Source organism: Cottoperca gobio, chromosome 21 (genome assembly GCF_900634415.1).
Source record: "Cottoperca gobio chromosome 21, fCotGob3.1, whole genome shotgun sequence".
Lineage (NCBI taxonomy): Eukaryota > Metazoa > Chordata > Actinopteri > Perciformes > Bovichtidae > Cottoperca > Cottoperca gobio.
Window position 1 is genome coordinate 680,064 of NC_041375.1, and position 15,407 is coordinate 695,470.

A 15,407-nucleotide genomic window follows, 5' to 3' on the forward strand; every position below is an offset into this window, starting at 1 on the left:
GTGTGACGGCTTCACGGGTGGCCAAATAAAACGCACCTTTACCCTGATTATAATCACTACACAGAGATAATGTAAATACACAAGTGAACAAAATATATAACATTATGTCTGGTTGGTTTTAGACATTTTATTGCAGAAAGGTTGCACATTAGACCTCTTGTTTGTTTTGTTACCTTGTTTAAGTGAAAGAATAGTTCATTCAACACTTCACATCTTCAAGGTGCTGAAATCAACGAGCTCCTCGTGATCGCTGGAGAACAGAGTGAATGTTTGTGGGAGGAATAAATCCTTTTAGCTTTTAATTGTAAACGGCATTGCGCTTCTAAAACGCCTTCGTACGCCCGGCTGACAATCTGAAAATAAAGCGGAGCAAAAGATTTTCTCGGACAACAATATTTGTTTAAATCAAACAGATTTATAACATTAGTCTTTTTCTTCTTCTTCACATGTGCTCTGCTAAAAACATCACTTTAAAATGAAGACAATAATATATAACGTACAGTGTGTTCAACAAGATCTCTTTACATCCATACAGCCAATACAGTTCAACATGACGGGTGCAAACGTTTACAAGCCAGTCGGGGGGGTGGGTTCTCCTGCACTTTGCCTACGAAGCACAACAAACGTCACAAAAAGAAAACTGGGAATAGGCACTTCTGTTTTTTCTTTTTTGTGTTTTCATCAGTTGCTCCTCGTCTGCAGCCACCGAGCACACGACTGTGAAGAGCGTTATATTAAGTTAATGAGCAACAGCTTTAGCTCTGGGACGAGGGACGCGTTAAACACAAGAGGTCACCTGTGCAGAGATGAACCTTTATAGCCCCCATCAACCACTGTAGTAATTCAATTAAAGGGACAGTTCACCACAAGATCAGAAATACATCTTCCTCCTGCCTGTACTTTATCAATCTGTTGTTTTAGTGTGTCTGCCTTCTCTCCAACACAACGGAGCTACAGGGGGCTCGAAGCGCCAAATAAAGAGCAACGTCTCTTTGCAGAAATCAAGACCAAATATTATTTTCCTTCCACCGCATTACACCCGCCACACAGGAAACAGTTCCTACATGGAACTGCTCCCGACAAGGTCTGTGGGTGTCCAGTGACCGGGGCATGACCTCTGCAGAGAAGACGTCTTTAAATGCTAAGTATTCTGGGGTGAACTGTCTCTTTTTAGTGTGTGTGTGTGTGTGTGTGTGTGTGTGTGTGTGTGTGTGTGTGTGTGTGTGTGTGTGTGTGTGTGTGTGTGTGTGTGTGACTGCACACGCTCCAGATCAAGTCCGTCACTTTTCCTTATGAACACTCGAGCAAACCCAAAATGCTTCAGGAACACACACTCACACGTCTGTTGGACCAAATTCATCAATGAGAAACAATGTTAGAGGGAGGGAGGTGCGGGGGGGGGCATGTGAGTGGAAGGAGTGTACCGGACAATAAATATGTACAAATGGGCAAACTGTGCCAAGGGTCTTATCTAACGTGCGGCTGGACGGTGCCAGTGACACCAGGGAGGGTCAGGCAGGACAGGGAGGGGGTTACAAATGATGGTTTCATTCCAGGGTTGTTGTTGTTGTTATTATTATTATTATTATTATTATTATTATTATTATTATTATTATGTGGCATTATTCACAGCAGGATTGGATTGATTCACTAGTAGGAGGCAAAGCAAGCGGGCGCAAGCTCTGACAAAGGAGAAGAAGAAGAGCGCAGCCCAACAACATGGCTTCCATGTGTTATGTCTCCGCTCGCCAGCGTGCGCTGCTCGTTTTGTGCATTTTTACGTAATCAGGGCTGCGACTGAAACGCTGCAAGAAGACGAAAGAACATTCACAATTAGTGCTAAATACTACAACAGGCTTCCACTTTCTTTATTTTCCTCCTCAAGCTCAGGCGCCCTCTCCTTGTACCAAAGGCAGAATCTCCGGGTCACGTGACGCATCGTGACGCATCGTGACGCATCGCGACCTTCTCCAACGCTTCCTTTCCTCTTATTCTCTCCTTTTGAGTCGTTGTCTCTGGATCTCTGTCTGCTTTGACAGGAGGATGAATGGAGGGTAAGGGGAGTTTCTCCGCATCAGGCCGGCCCCTGCACGCTGGTGGAAGGAGACGGGATGGTTGGAGGGCTGTGGTGGTGCGGATGCTGGAATACTGGGGGGGGTGGGGGGGGGAGGTCTAGTTCCCACCGCAGCAGGCTCGAGAGGAGTGGGCGTCTGGGTCCTGCAGGTTGACGCCCCGGTGTCGCGCTGCATGTGTCGGGTTCTGGGTGTCTGTTTTTGGCATCTTTTTTGCTACATTAAGACAAAGAAATGTTTTATATAGAACTTTAGAAGAATTAACGAACGAGGAGGCGTGGTGTACATCCACAGGAACAAATTACACATATACACTTCCACTAACGTCTCTTCAGACAGACGTTCTGATGTTTTCAAAAGCAACGTTTACAGGATACCTTCGTTTCCTTTGTTGATCCAAACATTTGATATTTAGGATTGTATAAATTCTACTTTAAAGTTATTTAAATCTGCACTAAAACGTACAAAGTGTTTGAACAAGCGTTGGATAAAAGTGCCTCATTTGTTTTATAAATGTTATAAATCCTCATGTCACAAAGTCTCGTAGCCCTGAGAAGGATTCCTGGATCTAGATCATAGAAACATAACCACGTTGTGTGTTTGAGATGCGTTCACTAACTAAGCAAACATGTGTTTAGTTTGAATGTAAAGGACGGGACGCTCACCAATGGCCAAGAAGAGCTCATTGACGTTCATGGCTGTTTTAGCAGACGTCTCCATGAAGAGCAAGCCGGTGTCTTCAGCATACGTCTGGGCTTCCTTCACACAAACAAATGCAAAGATGAAATCAGAAAAATACAAACACTGCGACGTGCACTTTATGTTCTGACTCGTACGGACTTTACACCATTGAAAGCAGACAGATATAATATGACTCCCACAGTCAGAGATGAGTAAGGGAGGATATGAAAAGACTATCCTGGACACACTCAGGAGAACTACCCAACATCTGCTTAAAACTCTTACGCTGGCACTAAAACATTACTTGTGAAGAAACTAATATTTGTACTGCATTACAGATCTGCATCTGCGTCTGTGTGCACACAGACACGTTATTCTGGTTGCTCCGCCCCCTGGGGACAGCTGCTCTTAGCTCTCTGCTGAGAAGTGATGCAGTGTATATGCTGAGGGTCGTACCCAGTGGCAGACAGGATCGCATTGTGAATAGGAGGCTTATAGGGAATCAACTTAGAGCCAACAGGTTCATTATTCTACTGCCATTATGTTGAGGAACATAAACTTCATCATGGTAAAGCAAACATGTCGCATAATGCTACTTTAAACCAGGCTCTGATTCTCACGTCTCTACAATGTCATCGTCCCATGTCATCACACACACTCCTATATCGTCCCATCTCATCACACACACTCCTATATCGTCCCATCTCATCACACACACTCCTATATCGTCCCATCTCATCACACACACTCCTATATCGTCCCATCTCATCACACACACTCCTATATCGTCCCATCTCATCACACACTCCTATATCGTCCCATCTCATCACACACACTCCTATATCGTCCCATCTCATCACACACTCCTATATCGTCCCATCTCTAGTCATAGGTCAACAGTTTGCATGTGAACCAACCTGGTCGACTACAATCTCAATGAAAAGAAGTGCACTTTCATTGAACTGCATTGGGGACATCACACACTAAACCGGCCTCACACATGACTGAGGACTTACAACACCCATAGTGCCGATAAAACACACACACACACACTTTGGGGTCTTACCTCATATTCTACTAGTCTCCTCTCTGACAGGTCAGCCTTGTTCCCGGCCAGGGCAATAACAATGTTAGGACTGGCCTGCCTCTGCAGCTCCTTCACCCAGGCCTTGGCTCTCTCGAAGGTGTCCTGCACAAACACAGCAGCAAGGTCACAGAAACCACCAACACATGGAAACACCAGGCAAAGAGGACAGAGGGCATCGAACACTACGTCAATAAAGCAAGTTATTCAAACTGCGCACCTTATGACGTATGCATAGAGCTGGGCAGTATACTGCTAGGGATATATATATATATATTTTTTTTTTGCATTATACTATGATAATATATAAAAACAATAAATATGGAGAAATAGAATTCAGAAATATGTAAATAAAATAGAAAATGTATACTTTAATAACAGCACTGTTAATAATATAATATTAATGCTGAAAATGGGATGTACGTATGATTAAGTGTTTTTAAAGGCAGGAATTGTATAAATAAGAATATTAGTTAAATAAATGCAGTATTAATGCTTAATTGATTAATATTTCTCTGAATAAACTAGAGCATTAATTAAACTGTTTATACTTTACCGGCTTGGTGATGTCAAAGACGACGATAGCAGCCTGCGCTCCGCGGTAGTACATCGGAGCCAGGCTGTGGTATCGCTCTTGTCCCGCAGTGTCCCAGATCTCAAACTTCACCGTGGTGTCATCTAAACACACCGACTGAGCCAGGAACGCAGCTGGACAAGACAAGACGGGTGGGGTGGGGTCAGAATAATGACTCATGGATCCAGGCGTGTGCTCACTACTTCACAAACATGCAGCTTCACTAGCACCCTACTATTAGGGAAGTGAAACTGCACGTCTGTGAAGTGAATGAGACTTGGATTAAACTGCACGAGTTGTGCGAGTTTCTAAACGGATGTTTTGATATATTATTGCTGTTAAACTTGAATAGATTTCTCTGGATGTTCAACACACACCTCCTATGGTTGTCTCCTGGAACTCATCAAACTGTCCCTTGACAAATCGCAGCACCAGGCTGGACTTGCCCACAGCCATGTCGCCCAGCAGCACCAACTTGAACTGGCAGATCTTGGTTTGTGGTAGTGTGCCATTGGAGCGGCCTCCACTCCCTCTGGAGCTCATACCGGCCCGGCGTAGGAGACGGCAGGGGGGCTGGGCCTCCTACCTGGGGGTGGAGAAGATAGGGGCGTCTGGGGAAGTCAGGGGAAGTCAGTCACTTGCACTGCCTCTCAGAGTGTAGTCAAGGCTGACCGGGTCTGGACCGCTCTTCACTCCTTTGATCTGAAGGACGAAGGGAAAGGTTTTGTTTTGGTGCAAGATTACATAATGCCTAACTTCTTACACACTTGTTTTAAAGGAGGGCTGCAGATTTTATTTATTTTTTGATAGGGGGACAATGCAATTAAACATGTAATTTATTCAGATCACCATTTAAGATTAAGATAATTCACATCTGTCGTCTTTTGGTCGGTCAAAACGAAGAAAGCACAATAACAAACAGAACAGAGTAAAAACATTCTGCAAGACACACGATACAAAGCTACACAATACAAAGCTGCACGATACAAAGCTACACGATACAAAGACACACGATACAAAGCTACACGATACAAAGACACACGATACAAAGCTACACAATACAAAGCTGCACGATACAAAGCTACACGATACAAAGACACACGATACAAAGCTGCACGATACAAAGACACACGATACAAAGCTACACAATACAAAGCTGCACGATACAAAGCTACACGATACAAAGACACACGATACAAAGCTGCACGATACAAAGACACACGATACAAAGACACACGATACAAAGCTACACGATACAAAGCTGCACGATACAAAGACACACGATACAAAGCTGCACGATACAAAGACACAATACAAAGCTACACGATACAAAGCTGCACGATACAAAGACACACGATACAAAGACACACGATACAAAGCTACACGATACAAAGCTGCACGATACAAAGACACACGATACAAAGACACACGATACAAAGCTACACGATACAAAGCTGCACGATACAAAGACACGATACAAAGCTGCACGATACAAAGCTACACGATACAAAGCTACACGATACAAAGCTGCACGATACAAAGCTGCACGATACAAAGCTACACGATACAAAGCTGCACGATACAAAGCTACACGATACAAAGCTGCACGATACAAAGCTGCACGATACAAAGCTGCACGATACAAAGCTACACGATACAAAGCTACATGATACAAAGCTACACGATACAAAGACACACGATACAAAGCTACACGATACAAAGCTACACGATACAAAGCTACACGATACAAAGACACACGATACAAAGCTACACACCAACACATCACAACTGTCGGCTTGTAATGCGTTAAAATATAAAACCACAATCAGGTAATGAAATTAGCAGCTGCCAAATACACGGTAAATGTTGGCCGTGATATTTTCTAGATTTCGACTGACTCAGTGTTTATAATTCTAAAGCGTTCTACATAGATTTAAGAAGAAGAAGAAGAAGAAGAAGAAGAAGAAGAAGAAGAAGAAGAAGAAGAAGAAGAAGAAGAAGAAGAAGAAGAAGCTCATGGCCGGTTCAGTGGTATACGAGGAGAACTTCATTTCAGACCCCGACAACAAAACACTACAACAATGGAAATACTATGAAACACATCATAGTACTTCACAGTACAGTTAGCTAAACATTAGCTCTGCTTTTAGCCTGCACTTAACCTTTATATTCATAATAAAGACTGCACTTTATGGAGATAAATGTAGAGCTGTGATGTGGGATTTGAGAAAAACAAAAATGAGAAAAGCCCTGAAAGCGAATGTGACGTGACGGTGATGCCACTGGACAGGCTTTTTGATTATATAAGGATGTATGATGTTAGATGGTGATGCTGTCATACAATATGTAAAAGGAGATAAAACCATAAAGTGACTAAATAACTGGGCTCCCAAACAATTAAGGTCGGTCTGGTCCTATCTGAAGTCAAGGAACAGCAAGACACAAGTTTGCATTGCAAGTGCATTTCTTTACATGTCTGCTGTGTTTACATCTTACCTCCTCCTTCCTCCTCAAAGCACCTCTGTAATGATAAGGTCTGCAGATTAAGGCTTTTGTTAGGGAGGGTGGATATTTCCTTGGCAGGTAAAGCAAGTTTGCATTGCAACTTCATTACCAGCTCTTAATATCTCCTGTGTGTTCACTCATTCTGAGTTATGTTTTAGCTGTGTGCAGGTATCATGCAGTGAAACTTGAGCTTTAACAGGGATGCTGCGGCTCGGATTGCACCTCATAGATGGTGATAAACATCCATCACTGCAGCAAATTAGTCTTTTAAAACAAACCTCAACGTGTTAATGTGAAGTGTCTGGCATCCCTGCACAACCTCAATACATGTTGTCCCCCCAGCTCACCTTATCTTATCTTGCGTTATGTGCTAACGGGACACCGCTCCGACCACTCAATTCAGACGAAACTGAATTTATATTTCGACGCCCAGATAAACCCACAAATACTAGCTGTTGGTCTAAACAACATATAACTACAGAGAGGAAAATATAACAAATATTCACCGTGTATACTGTCGTTTCAGCAGCGCACGTATCGCAGGCTTGACTGTTGACAATTTGGCTTTATCAGCTGGTAAAATAAAATGTTAACACTTCCTGTAAATTGGCGCAGGCGCACTGACTGCCGCATTGTCAAACCTAACTGTAAAGAAGAACCGCATTACCCAGTGACTTTACAATCTTCAGTTTCGACTAAGTTTAACGTGTACAAACGTTTATCATCGTTTTTTTGTCAGCCGAAGACAAAATAATTAACATTTTTCAACAATAAGTATAATTTAAGTCAAGTCAAGGATATTTCCACCGCACTCACAAATGTTAAGCTTAATGTGGGAATAATCTGAATGGGCTTTTGAACGGCCTTTATTGATAGAGCGTTTTACTGTTGTGGCCTCCAGGCCGCAGGGGGCGCTAGCTAGAACACAGACAGGAAATAACTCGGAAGTCTTTACGACTTAAAGGATGTTTTGAATTTTAGATCTGTGGACTGCTCTCAATTCTCAATACTGAAAACATTCCTATTTATTTAATACTCTGTGCAATGTGTGTTGGAGTTTCCCTGCGACGTGATGTGACAGCTTGCTGACATTATGCCAACCACAAACAGAAAGAAGCAGGGGAGGGACACTGCGGTAAATCTTATGCATTCATAGCAAAACCTAATCAAGTGATTAAAACGAGTTCCACCTTTATAGATGCAACATTAAAGTGACACATTAATGCATCAAATGCATATTATTCTTAAATAGACAATTCTGCATATTGGGTACTTTTAGTATATCTTGATGGTAATACTTTTGAATGAGTACTTCTTCCTTCTCTGCAACTATATATTATTTTATTTTATATATGTTATATTGTATCCCTATATTTAAACTTATTATTTCTTATATTCTTAGACATTTTTTGTTTTGCATATGCTATTTAATGATCATTGTTGGAGGGAGATCTTAAGATTTACATTTTTTAATTTCACTTTTAATTAGAGGATCTGATTATTTTCCACCACCACTGGTCACAGACTTTTACAGTTATGATGCCTTTGTGTTATATTCTTTCTTTACTGTTTGATCCAGGTCCAGGGGACCAACGACAGCAGTGTGGTGAGCAAGGTGTCTGCTGCAGCGCGGGGATACTTCCAGGATGTTTTCCTCCAACACTTTGTGTGCAAAGTGGCGAGGAGAGCCCCGCTCATCAACAGGTCTGCAGAGATCTAAATCTTGTCGTACTCAGCTGTGCGTGGGACTCAGCGATCAAGCTCACAATCACTTTAGTGAACACACAAAATACATGCGCAGGAGTGGACATAATTTATGCAGTGAGAAAGAACCTGCTGGAGTCTTAGCGGTACGATAAGAACAGCTGGTTGATAATCACAATGTCTTGAACCATGAGATGACACAAAGCAAGATACATTATAAGTTTCAACATACTTCCATGTAGTGTAAGGTAATAAACAGTAGTAATAATAATGACGGACTAAATGTCAATTTATCTGTTATAAAATATCATAAAATATTGAAACAAATCTAAATCTATATATATTATACAATACTGTCTATAATGTCTTAAACTGTTGTTGATCTGTCGATTACCTTCTTGATTAATCGATTACTTGTTTGGTTTAATAAATGTCATAAAATGATGAGAAATGTCTTGTTTTGTTCACAAGTTAAATATATTCTGTTTCCTGTCATAGAGGAATTACTCAAACCGATAATTAAAAATCTAAATAGTTGGCGATTAATTGATTTCATATCTGCAGCTCTAATTACAATAATAATGTGCGGTACACATGAAAGTGTCTTTGCGTGTTTTAGGGGCTACTATGTGCGCTGGAGGGCGGTGGACCACTGTGTGAGGAGGTTCCTGCACATTACTGAAGACTGCCCCAAGAGACAGGCAAGTTAGCAGCGTAATGTCCAACACTGTGGGGAAGTAGTTGCATATGTTATAAACTATCATTTATCTTTTCTATCTGTCCTTGTGTTTCCTTTTCGTTAGATTCTGTCTCTGGGCGCAGGGTTCGACGCTGCGTATTTCCGCCTCCACGCAGATGAAGCTCTGGACAGGACTGTCGTGTTTGAGGTAGACTTTCCAAACGTCACCCGACGCAAAGCTGCCCTCATCCACTGTAACGCCACGCTGAGGGGGATGTTAGACCCACATCTACCTTCTCCTGCAGGTTCGTCGTGTGAGATTTAAAGAGATTCTCTTTGTCAGTTGTCACATGAGTTGTGTTTTCAGAAGTGTGTGTCTGCCTGTGTGTCCTCAGGAGCTGCGTACGTGTCCAGTGGTCGGTACCATCTGCTGGGGGTGGATGTTAGAGAGGAGTCCCAGCTGGAGGAGGCTCTGGGTGCAGCTGGGCTGGACTGGGCTGCCCCCACTCTAATTCTGTCTGAAGTGGTGCTCACCTACATGGAAACACGTTGGTAACAACTGCAATATTTAGGCGATTATCACCTTTTTGTGTTTGCAATGCACAATATATAAGCTGTAAGGTGATGTGCAAGATACAATAATGAAATGATCACAATATCCAGCAGAATAATCATAATAATTATAATATTTGAACTATATGAGATGTCTGGGAGGGTAAAGGTGAGGGATGAAGATCGACAATAATGATCCTGTAATATTTGTTTTATATATTTACTCTTGTGTTGCTCCTGTTTCCAAACATGGCTCTTACTTTTATAATGTGTATTTAATTTGTAATTACACATTATGTTACGCAGCTGTAAGTTGTTATTGTTAGTAAAATTAAAAAGTAAAAACTGTATTCAACAATAACCTGCAATAAAAATATTCTTTAAAAATATTAATATTTAGAGAAATTTCCATCCAACAATAATAATAATAACAATAATAACAATAACAATAATATAATAATAACAATAATAATAACAATAATAATAATAATAATAACAATAACAATAATATAATAATAATAACAATAATAATAACAATAATAACAATAATAATAATAATAATAATAACAATAATAATAATAATATAATGATAATAACAATAACAATAACAATAATAATAATAATAACAACAATAATAATAATAATAATAATGATGATGATAATAATAATAATAATAATAATAACAATAATAATAACAATAATAATAATAACAATAATAACAATGACAATAATAACAATGATAATAATAACAATAATAACAATAACAATAATAATAATAAATTGAATTTATATACCTCTAAGCCGAATATACAAGAGATGTACAAAGAACATGCAACACGTTTAAACAGGAGCAAGAAGTCCATTAAATGACAATAAAAGACTTTAGATGATAAAATATTTTACTGAACAACAGAGACTGTTAAAAAAATAATACAAATGTGAGAATTAGTAAACAAAGAAAAAGAATAATGACATTAATTCCAAGCCAAATTAAATTAATAGGTTTTCAGCTGTCGTTTAAAAATGTTCTCGTATCTTTCTTGTGCGTATCATTTTGTGTGTTTAAGCAGAAGATCTCGTGAAGAATTATTAAACGACAGAAGATCTGCAACGTAAGAGTTTAAAAAGAAGTAAAAGAGCCTTAAAAGAATACCGGGAGAGTAACATTGTGATGACGTCAGCTCTAATGTGAATGTTTGGTCTTCCAGGTCAGATGCCGTCATTAGTTGGGCGGCTAAGCTCCTTCCACAGTCCCTCTTTGTTCTGTACGAGCAGATGCATCCACACGATCCCTTCGGTCGGATAATGCAAGATCACTTCCTGAAACTAAATTCAACTCTACGCGCCCTGCGACAATACCCAGACACTGCTGCACAGAGGCGCCGCTTCCTGAGCAAGGCCAGTGTGCAGACACCACACACGTGTTACTGCATCTTGTCACTGCTGCTGATGGCACATGGTGTGTTTGTGTTCAGGGCTGGGAGCAGTGTGTGTGTCTGGATATCAACGACTTCTACCTCGGGCTGGTCCCCGAGGACGAGCGACGCAGAGTGGAGAGCCTGGAGCCTTTTGATGAGTACGAGGTGAGGTGGAGAGGAAGACCCATTAAGACCCACTGCTGTTTATTTATATATTTATAAGACTCGTATCATGTTGTATGAAATAAGACTTTATATCTGGCCCTCAGGAGTGGCACCAGAAATGTTCCCACTACTTCATTCTTTCTGCATCTCGAGGCTCGTTGATGTCACGGGCTTTACTCACACCTGCTGCAGGTAATGACCTCTTTACTTCCCCTCATGGCAAACTGTCCCTACTTCCAACTAACACATGTTGTTTGTTCTGCCTCAGTGTCTCCTCTGCCGTCCATTTCTCCGTCCTGGAGGCCTCCGGCCCTGACGCTGCGGACCACAGCAGTGTGTGTGGAGGGCCTGGGGATGGCTTCCAGCTCGCTGAGCCCGGGGCAGGTGCTGCTCACAGGAGGCTCCAGCAGAGGAGGCCGAGGGCCGCTGACCCGGGTCCTCCTCAGGGGCCGGGAGGGCTGGAGATGTGTCGGTGTGAAGCCATCAGGAGATTTGGGTGAGAGGACTCGCTGGCTCTTACTCGGGATGAAGATGAAGATGAAGATGAGGCCACACTAATATAATTAGTGTTATACTGTTTGTAGAGTTAGAGTACGATTGTTTCAGACTTCCAAAAGTCAACATTCATTGATAAAAACATTGATGTAATCATTTACTAAATTCACAAATGATTCAATCTGTTAAAAGTAAAATAAAAGTTTGCTCTCCCGTCTGCTGCACACAGAGAGGAACACCTCTAACACTATCAAACTATTTATGTATCTGCAGAAAGAATCAGAGATTAACATTTAATCCCATTAATCTCTTTGTTTAAGGATTTCTTTACTTGTTTTAATTTGTTCAGTGATGACATCATAAAATATGACGACAGACAGCTTCGTTCAGAAACCTCAAGAGAAGCTTTGAATTCAAACAGACGTTCAGCGCAGCCCCAGCTCTCCCACAATGCATCTGTACAACGCCATTTGTTCAGCTAAATCTAGCAGGTTTTACATATTTTATTTCCAGTTGTATTATCACGTGTGAACCGTCGCTCGTTGCCTCGCAGGTGTTCGACTCCACCACACTGCTTCCTCTCTTCCTGGAGGAGGAGTTGTGGTACACGGCGGTCGCTCCTCTCCTCTCAACCCAGCCAGAGGCCTCTTCAGAGTCACCCTGGACCCCGGCGGTCCTCCTGGTCCTCTGGACGCAGGGGGCCGAGACACGGGGACACTTTGTGTGGAGCAGATGGTCTGTACGGGGGAGCCGCCGCCGCCAAGATGGAGGCACACTGCTACTGTAGTGCGTCACAGAGGTGAGATAAAGTCTTTTTTCTCATTGATTTGAATCATTACTTACTTATTATACAATAAAACCTTCTGGTCTGTCTGTAGGCGAAGACTTTCTGTTTGTGTTTGGTGGAAAGAATGAATCGCAGGCCGCTCTGGGTGACGGCTACTTCCTGTGTGTGGAGCAGCAGCACTGGACCGAGGTGTGTTCTGTCTCTTAGTGACGATATCATTCAAGAAATGGTTTGATTGAAGATGAATTATGACTGTGTGTGTGTGTGTGTGTGTGTGTGTGTGTGTGTGTGTGTGTGTGTGTGTGTGTGTGTGTGTGTGTGTGTGTGTGTGTGTGTGTGTGTGTTTCACAGATCCCAGTCGAGGCCGCAGCACCAGAGGCTCGTCACTCCCACTCAGCATGTTCCCATCAGGGGGGCGTGCTGCTGTTTGGGGGACTAGACAGAAGGGGCGTGCCACTGGGGGACACACAAGTGTTACGGCCCTCTGACAGAGGCTTCTCCTGGGAGAGAGTAGAGGTGCAGCCCCCTCCTGTCCCCAGGTCTGTTCAGTTCAACAAAACTCTTATTACATGTCCTGAAGTTGAAGGGCAACGTTGGTATTTCTCAACCTGGACTCTATTTCCCCGTGTTTGTGACTAATGGAGACAAATATCTTTGAAGTTCAGTCCTGAGCGAGAGCGCTGCAGCTGCTAGACAGGCTGCAGCGTAATCCACCGTCAATGTACATCCACGAAAGAGTCCTGGTGTTTGCAAAGTGACAACACTGTGAAAGGACCCAGAGAGATACAGAGCGGATCAAGTGAGCAGTAGATAAAGAAAAGTGTTATTTCTCTGCAGGCTCCATGATGTTCTGACACTTTTAGAATCTGAGCCTGTCAGTGGAAACAGAGGCACTTTTAATGGACCCACATTGACGGTGCAGAATTGCCCGAAGGATCACGCCTCCTGCAGCGCTCTCGCTCAATACTGGACACATTTATTTTTAAAAGGCTGTCCCCATTAATCACTTGGGAAGACGGGGTCCAAACACTGTCTGCTTTGTTTCAGGTACTCTCATTCTGCCCATGTGATCGGTGAGAAGCTGCTTGTGGTCGGTGGAGTTTGGCTGCACTCAGATGGAGTACCAGGTGTCGTCATGATCAACCTCACCACGCGCAGCAGCGTGGAGTTCAGCCTGGACACGGTCAGTGCTGTACAGATTGAAGTGTTGAAGCATCCGGTCCAGGTTGCGATGGATCTCTGAAACACTGACGTGTGCTCGTCCCTCTCTAGACCTCGGTGCCTTGGCCTCTGATGCTCCACTCATTCTGCTCTGAGCTGATGGACTCAGAGGAAGCAGAGCTGCTGCTGATGGGAGGAGGAGGAAACTGTTTCTCTTTTGGGACTCACTTCAACCTTCAGCCCGTCACTGTGGACCTCAGACCTGCGCTGGGCTGAAGCAGCTGTCAATCAAACTTCAACTGAGACAATGAGTGCAACCATCAGACATCAGTCAGGATGGAACTGATACATATTTGGGATGAAGCTGCAGCGATTAGTCGACGTAATGAAAGTAATGTTTCATGCAAAAGACTCAATTAAGGAGATTTGCTGCTTTTCTCTGTTTTATATCATAAAAAAGTGACAAAACAAGACATTTAATCACCTGGGATGAACTCTTTCACTATGTTATGACATGTTATCGAAAATAATCTGCAGATAAGTCGATAATAAAAATAATGTTTAGTTACAGTATGTGTATAGATCTTACTTCTCTTCCATTTCTGTCAAATGTTTATATATTATATAATATATACAGAGACAGAGGGTCTGAGGACAGAGGGTCTGAGGACAGAGGGTCTGAGGACAGAGGGTCTGAGGACAGAGGGTCTGAGGACAGAGGGTCTAAGGACAGAGGGGTCTGAGGACAGAGGGTCTGAGGACAGAGGGTCTAAGGACAGAGGGTCTGAGGACAGAGGGGTCTGAGGACAGAGGGTCTGAGGACAGAGGGTCTAAGGACAGAGGGTCTGAGGACAGAGGGTCTGAGGACAGAGGGTCTGAGGACAGAGGGTCTGAGGACAGAGGGTCTAAGGACAGAGGGTCTGAGGACAGAGGGTCTAAGGACAGAGAGGTCTAAGGACACAGGCAGAGGGTCTAAGGACAGAGGGTCTGAGGACAGAGGGTCTAAGGACAGAGGTCTGAGGACAGAGGGTCTGAGGACAGAGGGGTCTGAGGACAGAGGTTCTGAGGACAGAGGGGTCTAAGGACAGAGGGTCTGAGGACAGATGGTCTGAGGACAGAGGGGTCTGAGGACAGAGGGTCTGAGGGACAGAGGGTCTAAGGACAGAGGGTCTGAGGACAGAGGGTCTAAGGACAGAGGGTCTAAGGACAGAGGGTCTAAGGACAGAGGGTCTGAGGACAGGGTCTAGAGGACAGAGGGTGTAAGGACAGAGGGTCTAAGGACAGAGGGTCTGAGGACAGGGTCTAGAGGACAGAGGGTTGTAAGGACAGAGGGTCTAAGGACAGAGGGTCTAAGGACAGGATGTAAGGACAGAGGGTTGTAAGGACAGAGGGTCTGAGGACAGAGGGTCTAAGGACAGAGGGTGTAAGGACAGAGGGTCTGAGGACAGAGGGTCTAAGGACAGAGGATTGTAAGGGACAGAGGGTCTTAGGACAGAGGATGTAAGGACAGAGGTGTAAGGACAGAGGGTC

General features: G+C 43.1%; 2 protein-coding genes across 2 annotated transcripts; one reads left to right on the plus strand and one right to left on the minus strand.

The window, feature by feature from the left end:
* Positions 1–107: 107 nt before the first annotated feature.
* On the minus strand, positions 108–7,557 carry rab5b (RAB5B, member RAS oncogene family). Its single transcript, XM_029459647.1, has 6 exons — positions 7,423–7,557; positions 4,789–5,113; positions 4,394–4,545; positions 3,820–3,942; positions 2,738–2,831; positions 108–2,288 (listed from the first exon to the last, which is right to left on the minus strand). Exons 2-6 carry the CDS (start codon positions 4,952–4,954, stop codon positions 2,173–2,175), a joined length of 651 nt encoding a protein of 216 aa, XP_029315507.1. The 5' UTR covers positions 4,955–5,113; positions 7,423–7,557; the 3' UTR covers positions 108–2,172.
* A 286-nt stretch (positions 7,558–7,843) lies between these two features.
* Positions 7,844–14,450, plus strand: lcmt2 (leucine carboxyl methyltransferase 2). The gene is made up of 14 exons (XM_029458397.1): positions 7,844–8,051; positions 8,496–8,620; positions 9,240–9,321; positions 9,424–9,604; positions 9,695–9,851; positions 11,060–11,249; positions 11,327–11,434; positions 11,539–11,626; positions 11,703–11,930; positions 12,483–12,728; positions 12,808–12,905; positions 13,068–13,255; positions 13,764–13,899; positions 13,989–14,450. The coding sequence occupies exons 1-14, from the start codon at positions 8,010–8,012 to the stop codon at positions 14,151–14,153; spliced, it is 2,034 nt and encodes a 677-aa protein (XP_029314257.1). The 5' UTR covers positions 7,844–8,009; the 3' UTR covers positions 14,154–14,450.
* The last annotated feature ends 957 nt before the right edge of the window (positions 14,451–15,407 follow it).

Excerpts from the sequence above, each read along its gene's own strand:
- rab5b (XM_029459647.1), bottom strand. The coding sequence starts at position 4,954 with ATGAGCTCCAGAGGGAGTGGAGGCCGCTCCAATGGCACACTACCACAA. Across the intron at positions 2,832-3,819 it reads GGAGACTAGTAGAATATGAG|GAAGCCCAGACGTATGCTGA; the intron begins GTAAGACCCCAA and ends GTTTGTGTGAAG. Across the intron at positions 2,289-2,737 it reads TGAGCTCTTCTTGGCCATTG|CAAAAAAGATGCCAAAAACA; the intron begins GTGAGCGTCCCG and ends GTCTTAATGTAG.
- lcmt2 (XM_029458397.1), top strand. The coding sequence starts at position 8,010 with ATGCCAACCACAAACAGAAAGAAGCAGGGGAGGGACACTGCG. Across the intron at positions 9,852-11,059 it reads ACCTACATGGAAACACGTTG|GTCAGATGCCGTCATTAGTT; the intron begins GTAACAACTGCA and ends TTGGTCTTCCAG. Across the intron at positions 11,250-11,326 it reads GGCGCCGCTTCCTGAGCAAG|GGCTGGGAGCAGTGTGTGTG; the intron begins GCCAGTGTGCAG and ends GTTTGTGTTCAG.